This window comes from Coloeus monedula (genome assembly GCF_965178545.1).
Source record: "Coloeus monedula genome assembly, chromosome: 21".
NCBI classification, from domain to species: Eukaryota; Metazoa; Chordata; class Aves; order Passeriformes; family Corvidae; genus Coloeus; species Coloeus monedula.
Window position 1 is genome coordinate 10,074,143 of NC_138801.1, and position 19,229 is coordinate 10,093,371.

General features: G+C 60.2%; 1 protein-coding gene across 2 annotated transcripts in view; it reads left to right on the top strand.

Annotated features, from left to right (window-relative positions):
* The window catches only part of RGS3 (regulator of G protein signaling 3), a 55,125-nt gene extending 41,126 nt beyond the window's left edge, over positions 1 to 13,999 (top strand). Inside the window, exons 11-16 of one of the 2 annotated variants that reach the window (XM_082295401.1) lie at positions 3,141 to 3,791; positions 7,121 to 7,194; positions 10,972 to 11,073; positions 11,878 to 11,939; positions 12,556 to 12,722; positions 12,813 to 13,999. In XM_082295401.1, the coding sequence (XP_082151527.1) occupies positions 3,141 to 3,791; positions 7,121 to 7,194; positions 10,972 to 11,073; positions 11,878 to 11,939; positions 12,556 to 12,722; positions 12,813 to 12,998 (1,242 nt within the window). In that variant the 3' untranslated portion in view covers positions 12,999 to 13,999. Of the gene's footprint in view, positions 1 to 3,140; positions 3,792 to 7,120; positions 7,195 to 10,710; positions 10,869 to 10,971; positions 11,074 to 11,877; positions 11,940 to 12,555; positions 12,723 to 12,812 lie in introns of those variants that run through there. The other variant, XM_082295402.1, reaches the window with a different exon arrangement.
* The last annotated feature ends 5,230 nt before the right edge of the window (positions 14,000 to 19,229 follow it).

Sequence of the window (19,229 nt, forward strand, 5' to 3'; positions counted from 1 at the left end):
TTTGAGGATGTTGGAGCAGGCAGGGCAGTGTTGGCTTTTTTTGGAGTGTGTTGACACTTGTTGAATGAGGAGATAATTCTTAGGAACTCTCTTGCTCTGGTCTCAGACCCATCATCCTCCTTCCCTAAAATGACCCCAGAGAGCCATCCTGGGGTTTGGAGGCAGCTCTTGCTTCTGCTTTCTCTTCCCCTTCTCAGGAAATGCTGCTTTGACCTCTCAGTCTGAGAGAGACTGAAACAGTGAAGTGTGAGATCCTCCAGGGAGGATGGAATAAAACTCCACAGTCCCTTGACCTGCCTGGATCCAGACAGGGAAATCCAGATGCTGGGAATGGGAAGAGCAACTTGTGGAGTGCAGGGAAAGATGCAGATGGTGAAAAAAGGGAAAGCTGCACATGGAGAACAGGGACACCCAGATGTTGAGAGCAGTGAGAGCAAGGCATTGAGAATGGAGAGATCCAGATGTTGGCTGCTGGCTCCTGAGCTGCTGCTGCAGTGAGAGCATGGAATGTGTTGGGTGCGTCTGTGAGGTGGAAGGACAGCACCTCCCTGCTCAGACAGCCTCAGCACTGCCTCCACTGCTGCCTGGAGGGACAGGACACAGGGAATGGCTTCCCACTGCCAGGGGGCAGGGCTGGATGGGATCTTGGGAAGGAATTGTTCCCTGGGAGGGTGGGCAGGCCCTGGCACAGGGTGCCCAGAGCAGCTGTGGCTACCCCTGGATCCCTGGCAGTGCCCAAGGCCAGGTTGGACACTGGGGCTTGGAGCAGCCTGGGACAGTGGAAGGTGTCCCTGTCCATGGCAGGGGGTGGGACTGGATGAGCTTTAAGGTCCCGTCCACCCCTAACCATCCTGTGAGTCTGTGAAACCTGGTCCCATCCCCATCCTTGAGGTCCCAAGTCAGCTTTGGGCAGCAAGGTGGCCTTGGCTTCGTGCTGATGAAGTCCCTGGTGCCTCCAGCCAGGAGCAGTGATGGCATTGCTGCCTCTCCTCCCCTGTCTCTCCCCACCCCAGGTGATGTTGAGCAGAGCTCAGCCCTGTGCAGACAGGATTTCACAGCCCTGGTGATGCTCTCAGCCCGAGATGGAACCAACCCTTGCTTGTGGTGAGGCTGCTGCTCATCCCCTCCATGCCAGAGAAGAGCAGCAGAGGCTCTGATTGAATTAGTGCAAGGATTTAATTTAATCCCCGAACGTCTCTCATTTTAAAGGAGCCTGTTCATTTCCCTCTAGGACCTTATCTGATGCAGGCACCCAGCAATGTGAGCAGAAGGACTGGGCAGATCGGCAGCGTTGGGGGGAGGGCTTTGTGGGGAGTGACTCGAGGGCTTTGTGGGTTTTTCCTCTAATTATTTCATGAGATAATGATGACAGTGATTGCAAATAAAACATCAGCAGCATCACTGAGGCACACGCTGGTGCCAATGGCAGCCTGGCCTGGCAAGGCTGGGAGCATTCCCTTCTTACAAGGAATGACTGTGAGGGGAGTGAAACAGCCCCAAGGATGGGGTGAAAGGATCATCTGCTTTGTGCCTGACACTAAATCCAGTTGTTTCATGGATGGGGCGATGTCGTGAAGGGGCCAAGGACATGGTGGTCTCTGAATTTTAGTCTTCAGACTCACTGGGGGAGTTCAGGTGATGCTGAGTTGCAGCTGGGGCGAGTCAGGCTGGGTGTCTCTGTGCTACAGGTGTCACAGGGGCCCTTTGGGTGGGATAAAACAGGACAAGGCACAGCTGGACACATGTGGGCTCCTGCCCAGCTGGCTGTGGCACCTTCCTGGAAACCTGCCTGGCTCTTTGCCCCTGAGCTCAGGCAGCTACTGCTGGGCAGTGTCAGTGCTGTCCCCTCTGTGCACATGGGGCTCACACAGCCCCGGGTGTTTCCTGGCGGTGACAGCAGCTTCTGCAGCCCAACATGTGCTCACAGCTGCCCGGGGATGTGCAGGGGTGGTTGTCACCTCCATGCCCTCCAGCAGCAGGGTGGCTGTCCCAGGGGATGCTGTCCCAGGCTGGGGCCTCCAGGGGGACACAACCTCTGTCCACTCCATGGGTGCCCCTTCCCGATGGGATGTGAGGCTGGATGGGTTCATTCCTGGGGCTGCTGCCCTTTTTGAAGCTGAAGTCAACTTAATTTATACAGAGGGGGTGTTTGTTAACTCCAGCTTTCTGGTTGCCGCTGGGTTTGTGCAAATGCTTGGATCTCAGCTGGGGACACAGTGACTTTTCTGGGTGACTTGTTAGCTCGGGGTGGTCCTGTGGAACAGCCCCTGCCCAGGATGTGCGTAGGAGGGAATTACTTCCTAAAGGGAGGATTTTTCTCTCCTTTGGTCTTTTTTCCCTGCTGGGCTGGTTTTGCCCCTTTGGCTTATACAGAAAAATCACACAGGACCCTACACTGGCAGGGGAGGGCTCATCCCCCTGCTCACAAAAACAGCCTTGGAAGTTTTTTGCTTGGGCTTTTCTCTTTGAAAGGACAGAGCTTGCTCAGGCCTTCTCCAGCTGCAAAGAAACCTGGAAAAACCAGCCCCAAGGGCTAAAAACCCAACAGGAGCTGGCAGGAATGGCTGTGGTTTTGTAGGGCTTACCCAGAGCCACGGGCTGAGCTGGGACAATCCAGGGATGGGCTGAGCCCGGCGCTTCCCTTCGGCATTTGCTAACGTGGTGCAGGAGGGGCCAGAGCTGCTGGACGAGCTGCTGGATTTCTCTGCAGCCCTTGGGGAAGATCCTTGCAGGGCAGCAGCTCCCAGGGGACACGGAGCCATCGGGGTGAGGATGCTGTTACAGCTCTGCCGCTGCGCCTGGAGCCGAGCTGGCACCCTGGGGACCCTCAAAACCCACCGGTGCTGCCGGGTGCTGGAGGGGGGAGCTGAGCACCACCATCGCACTCCTGCCAGCTGGGGGAAGCTGGTGTTCCAGGGCTCAGGAGCAGGGCTGGGTGTTGACAGAGCAATGGGTGACCTGGCACCACCTGGGGACACGGGGACGATGCCGTCCTGCCCCACTAGAGCACTGCTAGGGTGGTACAAATCGGTGCCAGCCTTGTAGGTGGGGTATTAGGAGGGGAAAGGCTCCTCAGGAAGGAGGCCAGAGAGATTTGGGGTGCTTCTGCTTTCATCCCTCTTTATCTTCCCCTCTGGCAGATGCTGGAGACGGACGCCGAGAAGCCGGGGCAGATGCACTCGGAAGATGGGAAGGCAGCAGCAGTGGGTGATGCCCCTCTGGTTGCCAAGGCAGCGGCTCCGGCCAAGCCCTGGGACGCTCTGGGAGCCACCCAGGCTCCTCTCCTGGCGGAAAAGCAGCCAGTGGCCACCGCAAAGGGAGAGGAGCAGCCCAGCTCCCTGCCAGCCTTTGTCATCCCCGAGCTGCGCCTCGACAGCACCTTCAGCCAGGACCCGGTGGGCCCGGTGGGCAGCACCACGGACGGCGAGGACGAGGAGGAGGACGAGGAGGAAGACGAGGATGAGGAGGACGAGGAGGAGGAGGACAGCGACGAGCAGTACCTGGACAGGAACGAGCTGAAGCGCAGCAGCATGATCGAGACGTCGGGCGGGCAGCCCGGCTACACCCTGAGCGTGCAGGGCTCGCTGCGGCGCCGCACCCACAGCGAGGGCAGCCTCCTGCAGGAGGCCAAGGGCCACTGCTTCACCTCCGACACCACCCTCAACTGCTCCGACAGCCAGGGCACCGCCGCACACTGGGCACTGCCCTCCCCCAGGACCCTCAAGAAAGAGCTCGTCAAAAACGGCGGCTCCATCCACCAGCTCACGCTGCTCTTCTCCGGCCACAGGAAGGTACGTGAGCCATGGCCGGCCGTGGTGGTGGGAGAGCTCCTGGGGTGGAGATGTCCTGGCACGTGGTCCCTGTCTCCATGACCATGGCCAAGCTGCCTTCTGAGCGGTCAGGAAGGTCCCTGGTCTGGCAGCAGCTGCGGGAGCACCTGGGGCGTGTCACCCAGAGCAGCGCTGGGGCCGTGGGTGACCATTCCCACCGCTGCACCCAGATCCTGCAGGTCCCATGGCCTGGGCAGCCGCTGTCTGCTGGGACTGGTGGTGGCAGAGGTGCAGAGGGGGTCTGTGCTTGCGAGGGGCTGCTCACAGCAGCAGTGGGGAGAGTCCCTGGTCACAGAGTCCCCAGTGTGCAGGGGATGCCAGCAGCAGTGTGACCCTCTGCCCCCACCAGCCTCCCGCAGGGCTTTGGCCCCTGTGGGGGTCCATCTCATGCGAGAGCTGTGGTCAGCAGCGAGGTGTGACCCCACCACGCAGGAGGAGCAGTGGAGGCTGTGCCGAGGGAGCTCTGCATGGGACTGACCTGTGCAAGCCCAGGGGTCTGGGGGGCTCCCTGAGCCCCCGGAGCAGAGCTGGTCCTGGCTGCACTGTTGTAGGAAACGAGGTGCCAGTGCAGAGATCATTCATGGGAAGTGCTGCTGTTCCTGTTCTCCCCGGGTGACACTGGCATGGTGCTGAGAGTGGCCTCTGGTCCCACACCCTGCCCTGCCCCCTGAGCCCCCACCAGCTCCATCCCTGCCTTGCCTCTGGGTGCTTCTTGGGGCTCTGGGTGCTGCTTGAAAAGCCACCCTGATGCTGTTTCCTGGAGCACTTTTTGGGCTCAGAGTCCCTGCCCAGCTGGTGAGAGCTCCTCCTGGGGTTACAGGTGCTGGGATGGGGCTGCTGTCCAAGAGGTGATCCAAACTCTCTCGGAGACTGATGCCAACAGTTGTGTGCAGGAGAAGAAGGGGGGTTCAGACCCGCCCTATCCCCGATAAAGAAAAGCCATCCTCGTGTCAGGGGCACGGCCGCTGCCTCTGCCGCACGTGCGAGGGAGGTGGTGACACTGTCAGTGTCCTGGTAGAGCTGCTGTGAGCAGTGCCCTGAAGGAGGGCTCACAGTGCCGCTGTGTGTGCAGCTCTGAGCCTGCAGCCCTGCAGCCCTGCAACACTGCAGCCCTGAGCCTGCAGCCCTGCAGACCTGCAACACTGCAGCCCTGAGCCTGCAGCCCTGCAGACCTGCAACACTACAGCCCTGAGCCTGCAGCCCTGCAGACCTGCAACACTGCAGCCCTGAGCCTGCAACCATGCAACACTGCAGCTCTGAGCCTGCAACCCTGCAGCCTTGCACCCCTGAGCCTGCAGCCCTGCAGCCCTGCAACCCTGCACCTGCAACCATGCAACACTGCAGCCCTGCAGCCCTGCAGCCCCACAGCCCGGCAGCCCTGCAGCCCTGAGTCTGCAGCCCTGCAGCCCTGCAGCCCCGCAGCCCTGCGGTGCTGTCCGAGCCGGGGCACCCAGGTCGTGCCCCACCCTGCTCCGGGGAGCCTCCAGCTGCGCTCCCTGCTCTCACCTGGGTGGATGCTCTCCGCAGAGGTGAACGGAGCTCCTCCTGCGTTAAACTGCTCTGGTGCACATTAGACTGGATTTTTGGGGCGGGGATCGGGCAGCCTGTGCCGGCGAGGAGGGCAGTGTGGTGGCTGCACCTCCTGCGGCTCCCACTTCCAAGCCTGCAGCAGCTCTGGCTGCCTGGAGCCTAAATCCCTGGCCCTGTGTCCTCCTGGGCACACCTGCCTGTTCCTACTGCCCCGTTCCCACTGCCTGCTCACACCACCCCGTTCCCACTGCCCCTTTCCCATTGCCCTGCTGCTACTGCCCCATTCCCACTCCGCTCCCACTGCCCTGCTCCCCTTGCCCTGCCTCTCCAGCTGCCTGTGGAGGGTCTGCAGCAGTCAGGGAAGCCGGACACGGGGCTGAGCCACTGTGGGATTGGGCTACTGCCACCCCCTGCCTACACTTTGGAGGCACTTTTATTGGTCTGTGCCTTTGAATAATTCAATGAAACCTCCGAGGTTTTTAGAGCAGGACACTGATGCACAATTCCCATACGGAATTCCCCCACCAAGCTGTCAAGCACTGGCAACGCCTGCACCCGGCGGCCTCGGCTGCAGGGCCATCACATCCATCAAGGTTCTCGGTTATTTTCCCAGCTGGGAGTGTTCCAGAGGGGCTCATTGCAGAGCCCTGTTTAACACCATCGTGCCCGGTGTGCCTCCCGCTCCCCTCCTTCCCGCACAGCTGCTCGTTTTATTGGGCCTTGTGGCGAGCGCTGGGACTCCTCGGGAGAGCTCTGCTGCTGCCTTTTGTCCCCGAGCACGGAGCCTCTCCGGACAATGGCAGGAAGCCCCGGCCAGCCCGTCTGCCGGGGCCGGAGCGGCCCGGGGAAGGTGCTCGGCGAGGGCCGCATTGTTCGGGGCCGATAAACTCCGGAAACCCGGGCGCAGAATGGAAGGAAGTGTCCGAAACCTCGGGCCCGGGGCTGCGGGGCTGAGCACAGGGTTCCCACGGCCCGGCCGCGGGGTGATGATCCTGGAAAGCGCCTGGCAGCCCCGGGAGCACGGGGATGAGGCGGCGGGGGTCGGGTGGATGCAGGGCTGGCTGTGAGCGTCTGCAGCGGTCAGGAATGGATGGAATGCTAAAGCCCCCGAGCTATGGTGATCCCGGGGGTGTCCCCGCCCGGTGCCAGGCTTTGTGGCTCAGAGGCTGTGCTGGCGCCGCCCTGAACTCATGGCACATCCCAGGTCCCCTTGGTTTGTCCAGGCTGCCCCGGAGCAGTGCTCAGAGAGCAGACTTGTAAACTGCAACGATAGGATTCAATTATGGGCGAACTGTTCTGATTTCTCCTGCCTGGGGACTGCTGGGAACTCCTGGCTGATTTTGGGTGCCCAGCCTGGTTCTGGGGGGCTCTTTGGGTGGTGGCAGGATCCCTGTGCCCACTCAGGAGCATAAGTAGGAGCAGCAGGAGCTGCTGTGATTTGAATGCCGTCCCTGTAGGAGATACCACTCCTTGAACCTGGAGGGCACCTGGGCCACCAGCTGTGGGGCCTCCTTGGATGCTCCAGGAACGCCACGGGCTGAAGGAGGCAGAGGATGAGTGAGGGGAGGGAGGTTCCTGCATCAGGAGCTTGTCTCGTGTCATTGCCATCACGAGGAAGGAGCCCTGGGGGTGCCGTGGGTTTGGTCTATGTGGCTGTGGGGACCATGGGGATGCTGGCCCTGCTAGTTGGTGACACAAAGTGACACTGTGGGCACGTCCTGGTGTGATGACACAGTCGCTGTTTCTCTGTTCCCCCCCAGCTGAGTGGAGCAGACCCTGAGTGCAGCTGTGACGAAGGGGACGAGACCTCCCGCAAGAAACGGAGCAGGAGCCTGTAAGTGTTACATTGGGGGTGGCATCAGGGTGTGCCAGGGCTGTTTGTGGGGTCAGACACCTCGGCTGAGCCCTGCTGGTACCAGGAGCCCTCAGGATCCCCGTCTTTTCCCCTGACTTTTTCCAGCAGCAAAGCCATGAACCAGAGTCTCACTTCAGATGGAATTGTGTCCAGGGAGGGTGGTGGGGTGTGCTGTGGGCACTGCCCAGCCCAGCTGGGAGCACCCCCTTCCACCGCGCCCTGACAGGGGGAAGACACCAGCTCTTGGGAAAAACAGCTTGCCCGGGTTCAGGGAGAGGACATGGAAGCGGTGAAATCTGAGCTGGGGGCCTCCTTCCCGCTGGCCCCATGCCGGGAGGAGGAATGGGGAGGTGGAATGGGGAGGTTTCCCACCGCGGGTCAGGCTCAGCCCTCGCGGCACATCCGCGGCAGCGCGGTGGGAGCAGGGACCGCAGGGACCCCGAGGGACACCGGCAGCCCCTCTGCTGCTCCCGGTAAGGCTTTGGGGTGCCAAAAAGTGGGTGCAAGCAAGGACAAGGCTGCCGTGGCCTTTGCTCTCCTCAAACACAGCTGCAGCTGAGGCGGGGCAGGCGCACGAGTGAGGATGTTCGGGAGCGAACTCCTCCGGAACGCGGATCCGGCCGGGTGCCAGGGCCACGGCGGTGCCCGTGGCTGCGTGTCCTGTGCCCCGGGCCACGTGTGGCGGGCAGGTGGAGGAGCCACACGTGGTTCGAGCGGCTCAGGGTGCGAGGGGGCTGCGCACGCAGCTGCCCGGCCTCGCCGGCCGTGCCAGCGAGCGGCACTGTCGGCCCGCGCTGCCTCATCGCTGCCGCCTATTTTTAGCTCTTTTTATTATTTCCCCCCCCCCAGCACTCGAAATGAAAGCGAAGCCCTTGCAGCAGGGACGTCCCCCCGGCCGCGTGGCAGAGCCGGGGGACGGGGCTGGCGGGGGAGGCTCGGCCCCCCCGGCGCGGAGCGGGTTCTGCGCTCACCTTGAGCCTGCGGGGGATGCTCCGGGGAGCTCTTGGCACCGCATTGGCTGCGCGGCGCGGTCCCGGCCGGCTCCGGGGGTATTTATGGTGCGGGGGCCGTGGGTCGGCACTGGCTCCTTGCCTGGCGCCGGCACACGCTGCCGGCCCCGATGTACCACGCCATGGTGGACTTTTCGGAAAAATACCTGGAAAGGTAGGACAGCCAGCATCCTGCCAGGAACGGGGATGTGCTGCCCAGGGGATGGTTTGGAAGCAGCGCGGGGTGATGGTGCTGGGCCTCGTGGTCATTCTGGGGTGCCGGGGAAAATCACTTTATAGAGGCAACTCCAGAGTGAAACCAGCAATTTTTTATGGAATTATTTTTGCTGTGGCATTTATTGTGCACTGTGGCTGCAGCTGGGGGCTGTCACAGCCTGGGTTGGTGCCACTTGCTCTTTCTTTGCAAGGGTGTGCAAGAGGAGCAGCACGTGGAAGTTGGGGAACTTCCTTAGGAGGTGCTTGCCTGGTGTGTTCCAGCTGGAAAATCCACCCAGCAGCCGCGATCACCTGCCTGGTGTGGGCCAGCTGGCCTTGTGCCGAGGGCTGTGCTGTGGAGGTGACCCACGTGTGTCACACAAGGGGTGTTCAGTGCTCTGCCAGCCCCGCCGACTGGTGCCCCGCTAAACTGGGAACGCTGCTGGAATTGTTGTTTGAGGCTGTATGGGGTGGCTTGTCCTGTGTGCTGGCGGGTCCCCGGCTGCCGGTGGCGCTGGCAGCGCATTGATGGGAGGCAGATGGTGTTTGGAGCGTGAGGCTCCGTGTTTGGATCCGCTTTTCCCACGTTAGCGGGTGCTGGCAGCTGGCAGCAGCGGGACGTGTGTCCTGCTGGGAGCACAGCCCAGGGTGTGAAGGCAGTGAAACTGTCCCTGCCCGTGAGGGTACGGATGGCACCAGGGACTGGGGGGAGCGATTGCCCTCTACATTCTGTCTCCTTGGTCTGAGCCCTGGTGTTGTTGCAGGTCTTTTTTTTCCCCTCCGGTGGCTGTTTTTTACTCTCCTGGGACTGGAGAGAGCTGTGGATCTGGAGAACATCACCTGGGGGTGGGGTGGTGCATTCATGCTCTGAATCCCTCCTGTCCCCCTTGTGTCCCTCACCAGGCTGGGCATGACTTGGCCAGGCAGAGGTGGCTCCCCTGAGCATCCCCGTTTAGACCTGTGTGACCCCTGGGAGGTCCTGTAACATTAAATTTGCAGAGTCAGAAAGAGCAAGAAGTGAAAACTGAAGCCACTTGCCCAATGAGATGTTGTCAGGTAAGGAGCTTCAGATTTAGAGGGCAGAGCCCACATGTGTTATGTAAAGGCTCTTAAGTTTTGATAAATACATTATATCCATAGGCAGTGAAATACTGTCTGTGTGCACTTAGCGGCGAGATCGAGGAGAGGTATTTTAAATGGAAGAAATTAAAAACACAGATGGAAGCTGTAATTCTTTCCATTATAAACGTCCCGGCCACATGTAATTAAGATAGCGTTATACTCGCTTTTTAATGAGTGTCAAATCACTGCCATTGGGAGAAGATTGCCAGAGAAGGGAGTGAGAAGCAAGGCCCAAGCGCTAGAACTTGTCATGGCTGCATTTTGTGGGGTTTTTGGGAGGTGTTCGGTACCGGCCCCATCCCGGTGCCCCCGGGTGTCCCCGTCCCCGCTGTGTGCGGCTGCAGTGACCGCGCTGTGCCACGCGGGGGCAGCACCGCCCGCGCGTCCCGTCCCTGCCCGCGCCCGGGGCTGCTCCGGGGGGGCTCCGGCGCCTTTTCCCACGGAGCTTCCCAAAAATCTGTCCCGCTTCGTGTTGCTGGCAGCTCCCGGGGGCAACCGCGAGCCCCGTGCCCGTGTGTCCGTCAGTCTGTCTGTGCAGGGATGCTGCAGCGGGTAGACCCGTGCTGGGGTGACAGAGTGGGGTGTCTTTGCGTCAGTGCCCCGCGCTGCCAGTCCCGGCCACCCCCTTATGGAAATGTCCCCACGGCCATGCCCGACACGGGCTGGCACCGCAGGCATGTGAACAGCCGTGGGGAATGTGTGGGTGCACCCACATGGGGGGGGGGGGGACACAGGGCAGCGAGGGGACACCGGGCAGCGCCGCCGTCCCCGCTCCGCTCCTCAGCCCGCTCCGCCCCGCCGCCGGCCCCGCTGCCTTCCCGGGATGCCTGCGCTCTATAAATAGCCCTCGTAAATCCTCGCCGTGATTATTTTTCCCCCGCCGTCTCTTGAAAGGCCCCACTATCCGCCTCGGCGCTGATTTTTCCACCTTTCCTCAAGTTTCCCCAGCAACGGCAGAGCCGTCCCAAACAGCGGCGGGGCTGACACAGCTTTTACTCACTCACACGCTCCGCGGCCGCCCCACGCCGCATTTAAAGCTCTCGGGGCTGAACCCTCCCACTTCCCGTTCCGCGCTGGCCGGGGCGGGCAGGAGCGCGGCTCGGGGCGGGCGGCAGAGCGCCCGAGCGTCCCGGCAGCACGGGCTGTCCCCGCATCACGGGCTGTCCCCGCAGCACCGGCTGTCCCCGCATCACGGGCTGTCCCCGCAGCCATGCCCTTCTTCCGCGACCTGTCCAAGCCGCCGCCGCTGGAGTTCCACGCGGAGATGCTGCTGGCGGTGCAGAGGCCGCACACGGGCAGCCTGCAGCGCCGGCACACCATGAAGGAGTAGGTGCTGGGCGCGGGGGGACGCGGCTGCCGGAGGGTCCCCGCGGGGCTGGCGGTCCCCACGTCCCCTCGCCCGCCCGCTCACACTCGCTCTTCTCTCTAGAGCCAAGGACATGAAGAACCGGCTGGGGATTTTTCGGCGGCGGAACGAGTCGCCCGGGGCCAACCCCTCCGGCAAGCTGGACAAAGTGCTCAAATCTCTCAAGTAGGTGCTGCGAGTGGGTGGCGTGGGCATGGGGACCATGGGGGCTTGGGGACAAGCTATAGTCTGGAGCTCCTCACCCCGTTCAACGCGTTCACCCCGTTTGGGGAAGCTGTGGACAAAGTTTTTGTATCTGGAGGAGCATTTAAAATATTTTTTGGCTGAAAATCTCCTGCTGGAGAGTGAGAGGTCCTGCCTGGGCAGTGGCACGGCAGCAGCTTGGGCTGGAAATTTACCTGACGGCAGCGTTCTCCCAATGCCTGTCTGTGGAACTTTGACTGGCCAGAGGATGGTTTGAAAAACCACTTTGCTCTGGAGATGCTCCAGCAGCTGGAGACGAGCCCTCCCTGCTCTTGCTCCTGGCAGCTTCTCCGGCTGCTTGAACGGGACAGCTGAAATCGCACTTCCCGCAGCTCCGCATCACCCGGAGCTTCTCCAGTTCTTGCTCAGACACCCGAAGTGCCACAGCTGCCTGCACAGACCTCCTGGGGTCGGATTTTCTTCCTGCCAGCCTGAAGGCAGCGGTTTCCTTCCGGCAGAGCTGCTGTGGTGCTGCCTGGTGCAGAGCCTGGCTCTGCCTTCAGCTGCTCTGCCAGTGCCAGTGCCAGGGTGGGAGCCAGGGCCAGCCCCACCGGGCACACAGCGTGGCTTTATCCCCTGGAAACATTTAGCAGGAGGCCGATTTGGGAGCTGGGAGCAGCCGTGCTGGGCTCACAGCCTGGCTTTTAATCCACTGGAAATGTTTAGCAGGCAGCAAAAGCAGCTTTTGCTGCTGAGCTTTGCCAATGTGCCGTCCTTTTTCCACAGGCCCACTCCCGAGGAAGCGCTCAAGTGGGGGGACTCCCTGGAGAAGCTGCTGCTGCACAAATGTGAGTGTGTGTCCATCCCTTCCACTTGTGTTTGCTGCCAGGGGAATATCCAGACACGTGCCTGGATAAAGATGGGATTTCCTCTGTTAATCCCTTCTGGTGTTTGGGGTTACACAAAGGGAAATTAGCGTGGTTCTTGTCTGCACCCCTCCTGCTCCTGCCTGGCCCTGGGGGAACTTGGTGACAGGGGCAGGTCGGGGCTGCAGCCCCCCAGCTTGGGGAGGAGGAGGCAGAGATCTGTGTCTGTGCCCAGTTTGGGGCTGTGCAGAGGGTCCGTGGAGCAGGAGCTGCTTTAGAACATCCCAAAGATGGAGGGACAGTCCTTCTCAGGCACCCCGTCCTACATCCAGCCCATGGGGATGGCTGCGGGGTGCTGTCCCCACTCCAGCCCAGCCTCCCTTCTGGCTCTCCATGCGGCAGCCAGGCTGGGGATGTGGCTGCAGCTCCTGGCTGGGCTGTGCTGGCCTGGCAATGCCATCGCTGCCCGTTTGCACAGGGGGGTTTTTCGGGCAGTGCAGGGAGGTGGTTTGGGCTGCAGCTTTGCAGAGTTGCTGAGGGTCTTGTGGAGTGTTCCCTGTCGGAGAGCGGGAGTAGAGCCGTGTCCCTGTCCCCACAGATGGGCTCGCTGCCTTCAGGGCCTTCCTGCGCACCGAGTTCAGCGAGGAGAACCTGGAGTTCTGGCTGGCCTGTGAGGAGTTCAAGAAGATCAAATCCCAGTCCAAGATGGTCTCCAAGGCCAAGAAGATCTTCGCTGAGTACATTGCCATCCAGTCCTGCAAGGAGGTGAGGGCTGGCTCCCATGCTGGTGTGCGGCTCGCCGGCACCGTGGCTGCCTGGGGAGCTGCTCACCAGCCCTGGTGTCTCTGCCCACAGGTCAACCTGGACTCCTACACACGGGAACACACCAAGGAGAACCTGCAGAACATCACCCGCAGCTGCTTTGACCTGGCACAGAAGAGGATTTACGGGCTCATGGAGAAGGACTCGTACCCCCGCTTCCTCCGCTCCGACCTGTACTTGGACATAATCAACCAGAAGAAAGGCAGCTCCCCGCTGTAGGCCCAAGGACTGTCTCGGGGCAGGCTGGGAGCTGTGTGTTTACATGGAATTGGGCAGTGGAGGCCTCCTCGGGAGCTGGTGGGAGCTTGCGGCCCTGCTCGTGCCCCCAGGCCATGGACGTGGGGCAGCTGAAGGCACCGAGCTTGGGGCTGAGGGGACCAACAGGCCGAGCAGTCTGGTACTGCTGCACCACCCCGAGCCACCATCGCTGGTACGACGCTGTCGGGGTGGCCCCGGCATGGATTTAGCCAGGAGGCAAGCTCCCACGAGACTACTGTGAAGCACCTGCCCCAGCCACGAGCGTTGCTGGAAGGCGCAGAGTGAGCCCAGCTCGGCGAGCAGGAGGAGGGATTCTCGTGCAGGGCTCTGGCGAGGGGACAGCAGCACCGACACGAACGTGGTCCCAGATCAAAGCCTTGTGAGCTGGAGCAGCCCCAGGATGCTGCTGTGCTTCCCCGTGCCACGGGGCCTCCCGGCTGCCCCCGAGCAGCTCTGACAGGAGCCCGGCGCTTCCTCGGCTCGTGGTGGGTCCCCCCGGGAGCGACGAGAGCCGGGTCCTTGCCCTGCGCTGGAGGTGTGCAAAGCACCCCCTCCTGCCCTCACCCCTGGTTTATTTATTGCCCTCCTGTAGCTGGACACGTTGCTGTGTGATAGGAACCCCCTTGTCCTCCCCATCCCCAAGTTACAAGTGCAATATTCGTGTGTGTCGCGGCCGAGTTCTCCGGCGGAGCGGATGCCTTTTTCTTTTTCCAGGTGTGTAGATTTTGTAAGGTAGCAGATTTAGTGTGCCAGACCCATTCCCTGGCAGCGGGCCGCCGGGGGAGCGTGGTGTAAATATCACTATATCCATGCCCTGACGACGGAGGGGTTGGTGATGGAGAAAAGCCACTCTGTGCAGCAGCCGCTCTCCTGACTCTGGATAACAATGCTGTGTTTGGGAAGGGGGGTTCCTGCTGGCCCTGGCAGGGCGGGATGCACTGCCTGCCTCCCAGTTTACAGTGCAAAACATCTCTGCAGCTAGGAAAAAACCTACATTGTCATGGTCATAGGTAAATAAAAGGAGAATATAATTTCTTGTAGATGCCTTTTGTTCGTGCCGTGTTTGTCAGTGCTGGTGGAGCCGCGCGGCCCTCGCCTCACTGAGGAGTGTAAAATCCTATTACTGCGTGGCTGAAGAAGGGAAAATCTGGTTCTGTGAATTTCTGAGCTGTTATTTGTGATGGAGCAGCTGCCACATGCTCCTGAGGCCAGGTCTGGGTGTAGGAACAGAGTTTTGCCCAAAGCGAGACTGTTCCCAAGGACAGCGGTCGCTGTTCAACACAGCAGGGCACGAACCTCTGACCACGGAAATCCCAAACACACCAGTGACCAACCTCCTGTGGCTCCGGGTCCCTCTGGGGACACACCAAAAGCAGCAACAAAAAGCTATTGCAGGTCCATGCACAGCTTGGCAGGGCTGTTTCTCCCCAGCAAGGGCAGTGCTCGGCTGTGGGATGCGAATGTTTCGTGTTTGGTACCTGAAGTGTCACCTGGTTGTGGTCAGCCTGGGATGGCTCAGGGATGTGATTGTGGTGTCACAGGGCTGTGCTGGGCTGTGCTGTGGCTGCCCAGAGGTGCTGCTGGTGATGCCCAGGGATGTGTGGCTGCCCCACCTGAGCACAGCTCCCCCAGCAGGTACCATCTCTCCTGGAGAGCCGCCTGCTTTCCCTCTTCAACAACCAGCAGGTGATGCCAGGTGGGGACACTGAGGCACAGCTGAGGGCTGGAGACAGCAGGGTCGGTGATGTGGCTCTCCTGGAGATGCTGCTGGCGCCCCAGGGTCAAGGTCCATGGATGGTGTCCCAGTGGTGACCCAGTCACTGACCCGGAGCTGCTGGGACCCAGTGGGGGCTGCACCCTCCCAGCTGCCTCTCCAGGAGACCCTTCCTCTTTCTCCTGGCATTGCCCAGAGCCTTCATCTCCTCTTCCTCGCAGCTGGGAGGGTTTCCCTTCATGTCTGAACTCGACACAGATTTTCTCGCACCTCCCCCCTCTCTCCCTCCATGAGCTCCCCTCACTCCATCCCAAACCATCAATGTTAGGAAACTCACAGCAGGGACCCTTCATTGCCCCCCCACTTTTCCACGTCCTCAGGCTCACTGGGGCACCCAACAGAGGGTCTGGGCTCGGGGGCTCAGTCCCTGCTGTCACCTTCTCCCTGCCCTGAGCACAGCCCCAGCAGCCCTGGTGCATCCCATGGTGCTGGTGATGCCCAGGACCATCCCAACCCTATAACCATGCTGGGTGCTGAGCCTGGAACCTGCCTTCCCTCCAGGAATTATCCCAGCCCAGTGAGCCAGGCAGGCAGGGAGGGCTGGAGCTGCCGTGGGATGTGTGGGGTGGGAATCTGGTGCTCGGCTTTGATCCCTGCAGGGGACAAAGGCACTGTGGGGGTGGAGAAATGGGGAGCTGGGGTGACTCCCTGGAAAGCTGGGAATAGCCCTGGGTGAGTGGCAGGAGCTGGGTTATTGCTGTAAGAGAATTTATTGCTGGTTCCAGGCTGGCGTCACTCGGCAAACGCCATCCCCACGTGCTCAGAGACACTCGATTCCCTGGAGAGACGGGGCTGGGGGAAAGCTGCAAGTGCCATGTGCTTGTCCCGTGTTTTCCTGGGATGGGCAGTGCCCCCGCAGCAGGACAGGTCTCACAATGAACTCGGGTCTCATCGTGGACTCTGTGGTGAGAGCGAAACCACAGCTTTGTCCTCGCCGTGCTGCGGGAGAGGGGCTGTGACAGCTGCTCCGAGGCTTCGTGCTGCAGAGCAAAAGGTGTGAGGAGCTTGGAGCATCTGGGTGGGAGCTGGGTGAGGGAAGTCAGCCCGTGGAGGGAGGGTTTGTTCTGGGGACATTGGTTGGGATGGAGATCCTGCCCCACTGCCCCGAGGGGACACAGGGAGCTCTTCCAGGACACTGAGCTTACAGAAGGGGAAGAAAAATGTCCTTATTTAGCACAAAATCAGATGTCCAGGGCAAAATCCAATCATGCCAAGAGAAGAAATTCCTGACTTGTCGATGCCAATGCCCCAAGTCTGTGTGATGGGAATGGGAATTAGGTGTATTCCTAATTTGAGTCACAGCCTCAGCACAACTGGCACTGCTGGAGGGACGTTCCCGTGGCAGCAGTGCTGGAATCATGGGAGTCACCTGGCTGGGGATGGCTCTGGGGGAGGAGGGGGGACGTCACCTGCAATGAAGCCATCCCTGAAGGGTGACAGCAGGAGCTGCTGCCTGTCCCAGGCTCATCCCAAGGCTCAGGGATGTGGGGAAGAGCTGCCTGAGGACATCGCCTGTGCCACAGCCAAAGGGAATTTCCCAGTGTGGAAACTGGTGCCTTCCAAAATAGGGAGGACCTTATCTCAGCAGATAACAGGGATTTATCTCTGGGCTAAAAATTAGCGGTTGCTGAGTTGCAAATAGTCACAACTCAGCCGTGTTTGTTGTGTGCAAACAGGGCAAAGTCCACCAAGGTGCTCCTGGTTCATCCATGGGACAAAGCTCACCCAGCTGGAGGCAAAGCTCCCCAGGGAAGGGATTTACATGGGAAAATGGGAATTATCCCCAGACAGAGCCGAAAGGTCCAAAACCTGACGTGATTCTGGGTGTGAAAAAGGTAAAATGTCCTAAGGTCCTGGGTTTAACGTGATGGTTCCCTCACACCCTCAGGGATGAGGAGGTTGGCATGAACCAAAAGCACTTGGAGAAGCTGGAAAATGTTTCACCTGTCCCAGGTGATGGCCTTGACCCTTCAGGTGTCTCTCAGCTGATGTGGCAGCCAGGGACAGGTGCTGGGGTCACCTGTGGTTTACAAAAGCAAAGGAAGCTCTGAACGTGGCAGCCCCAGGAAAATGCAGCTCAAGCTGCTGAGCACCTCTGGGATGAAGATTTATTGGGAGAAGGGAATGAGGAGCGTGGTCATCCCAGGTGAGCATCTTGGGCTGCAAGGAGCCTCATTCCAGAGCTGGCTGGAAGCCAGGAGCATAAAGCTTTTCTCTTATTTCTGCAGAAACAGAAGTTTGCCTTTTTTACAGATGTGCCCTGTGCCCCAAGAGGCTCCAGCACTGCCCAGCCTTCACTGGGCTTTTCCAAGGCACCCATCCTGGAGGACAAACTTGCCCAAATCAACATCACTTCCTCCTGAGCAGAACCATTCCTCAGACCCCTGATTAGCCAAATACTCTCAGAATAGAAGCCAGGCTGCTTTCCAGCCCCAGACTAAACACAGCTCAGCAGTTTGATACTGAAACCACTGACACAAGAGTTCCCTGCCCGGAGTAAACAGCGGAGCTGCTGTGAGAGTCCCTTCACCCTGCTCAGGGCTACTGAGGCTTATCAGGAGCACGTTGAGCTCTAATTTGGGTGGCTGAGATGCCCAGGAGCTGTCTGGAGCCCCACCACGGGAACACCCAGCTGTCTGCACGGTGGGGATGGAGGTCAGGCTTTGTCTGGGTTTGTTTGGGGACTTTGGCACCCTCTGGGTGTGATAAGGGTAAGAGGGTGCAGGGTGTGTTTGAGGGCTCTTGTCCTTCCGGGTGGTGACCCCGGGGCTCAGAAAAGCTGGCTGGGGTGGGTGAGGGGGTACCCAGCTCACTGTCCTGCCCAGGGTGCCAAGGATGCTCTTCCAAAGCATCCTTGGATTGAGGCTGGCAGCACAAGTGCCACCGACACTGCAGGTGGCATTAACGATGTCACCCCTAAACAATCCAAGGGAGCAAACACAGAGAAAGTAAAAGGCTTCTGAGGTAAAAATAAAACCAGACTCAGAGGCTTCTGTCAAGGATACAAACACAGCTCGGCTGGGCCGGTGCCAGGGCAGGAAATGCAGCGGTGGTCAGAGTCCCCTGGGTGCCTCCAGCTCATGGGGGAAGCATTGTTGTGTCCCTCTCATTGCCCATTTTCTGATTCTTCCCTGCATGAGGTCATTTTTACTCAGCCCCTCCAGCTCACACATTCCCTGGGGCTGGGAAGGAAAGTGGATAACGCCAAGAGCAGCCAGCCGGAGGCCTGGGGGAGGCTGGAGCAAAGGAGGGCGAGAAATACTTTCCTTTGTGGCTGAGCAGGGCTGGGACACAGGGAGGGGACAAGGGGGACCTGCTCCTCAGGGTGCCCCACTGCCAGCACGGGGCACAGGCAGGGAGGGAGCTGATAACGGGATTCTCACCTTGGAAAAATCTGGGACCCCCCATTTTCCCTGCCTTCGTCCCCTGGCAGAGGGAGAGGTGGAGGGAGGTGGGGGAGAGGAAGAAGAGCCAAGCAGGAGCAGGCGGGGGCTGTGGAGGGGGTGTTTGCACAGGAGCCATTTGCAAGTGATTTCTCGTCCCTTCCCGAACTAATGGGACAATTATTTTGGGCCACACGTGTTCCTCATGGAAAGTTCCACCCAGGCCATGCGTCAGCTCCTGGGGGAGCAGCCCTGCTGTCCCTAAGGTGATTTTCTAGACAAAGACAAGCAGGTGGAACTCCTGCTCCTGGGTCTGGGGACAGCTGGGATGGGTCACAGAGCACCAAAGAATCCTCCCAGGGCAGGATGGGCTCACGAGCTGAGAGCTGATCCCCGGAGCCAAACCAGCACTGCTCTGCTCCTGGATGGAGCTCCTGTGCTTGACACGGGCGTTTTGGATGGGTCCATCTGATTTTGTGCCCTGTTCCCTCCAGCCAGCTCAAGAAGGGTGTGGAGAAATCAGAGGGAATCCTGGAGAAGCTGCTGAGGTGGTCATGGATCTGTGAGGGGTGGAGAGGGGTGGGCTATAACAGCACCCACAGCTTTGGGAGGACAGCTGGAAAGGTGATGGAGCCACACTTTTCTCGGTAGCAGAAGGTGACACAATAAGGGACAACAGCCACAGCGTGTGGCAGCTGGCACCACAGGACAGATGTTCTCCTGGCAAAGCTGGCACAGCAGAAAAACAGGGCCCAGAGGAGGAGGGGTCTTGCTGCTGCGAGTGGCCCAGACTTGACCCCAGCCCCAGCTGACCTGTCCAGGCGCTGGGGACATCCCTGGTCCTTGGGAGGGTTGGGGCAGAGAGCCCAGGGATGCACCCCTGGCACACCGAGCAGCTTCGCAGGTGGACATGGACAATGTCCCCCAGGACAGAGCTGCAGGAGGCCAAAGGCCTCACGTGAAAACAAATCCTGTGGTTTTCTACAAGGTAAAATTTCAATTCCACAGCCTGAGGATGGGCCCATGGTGTTAACG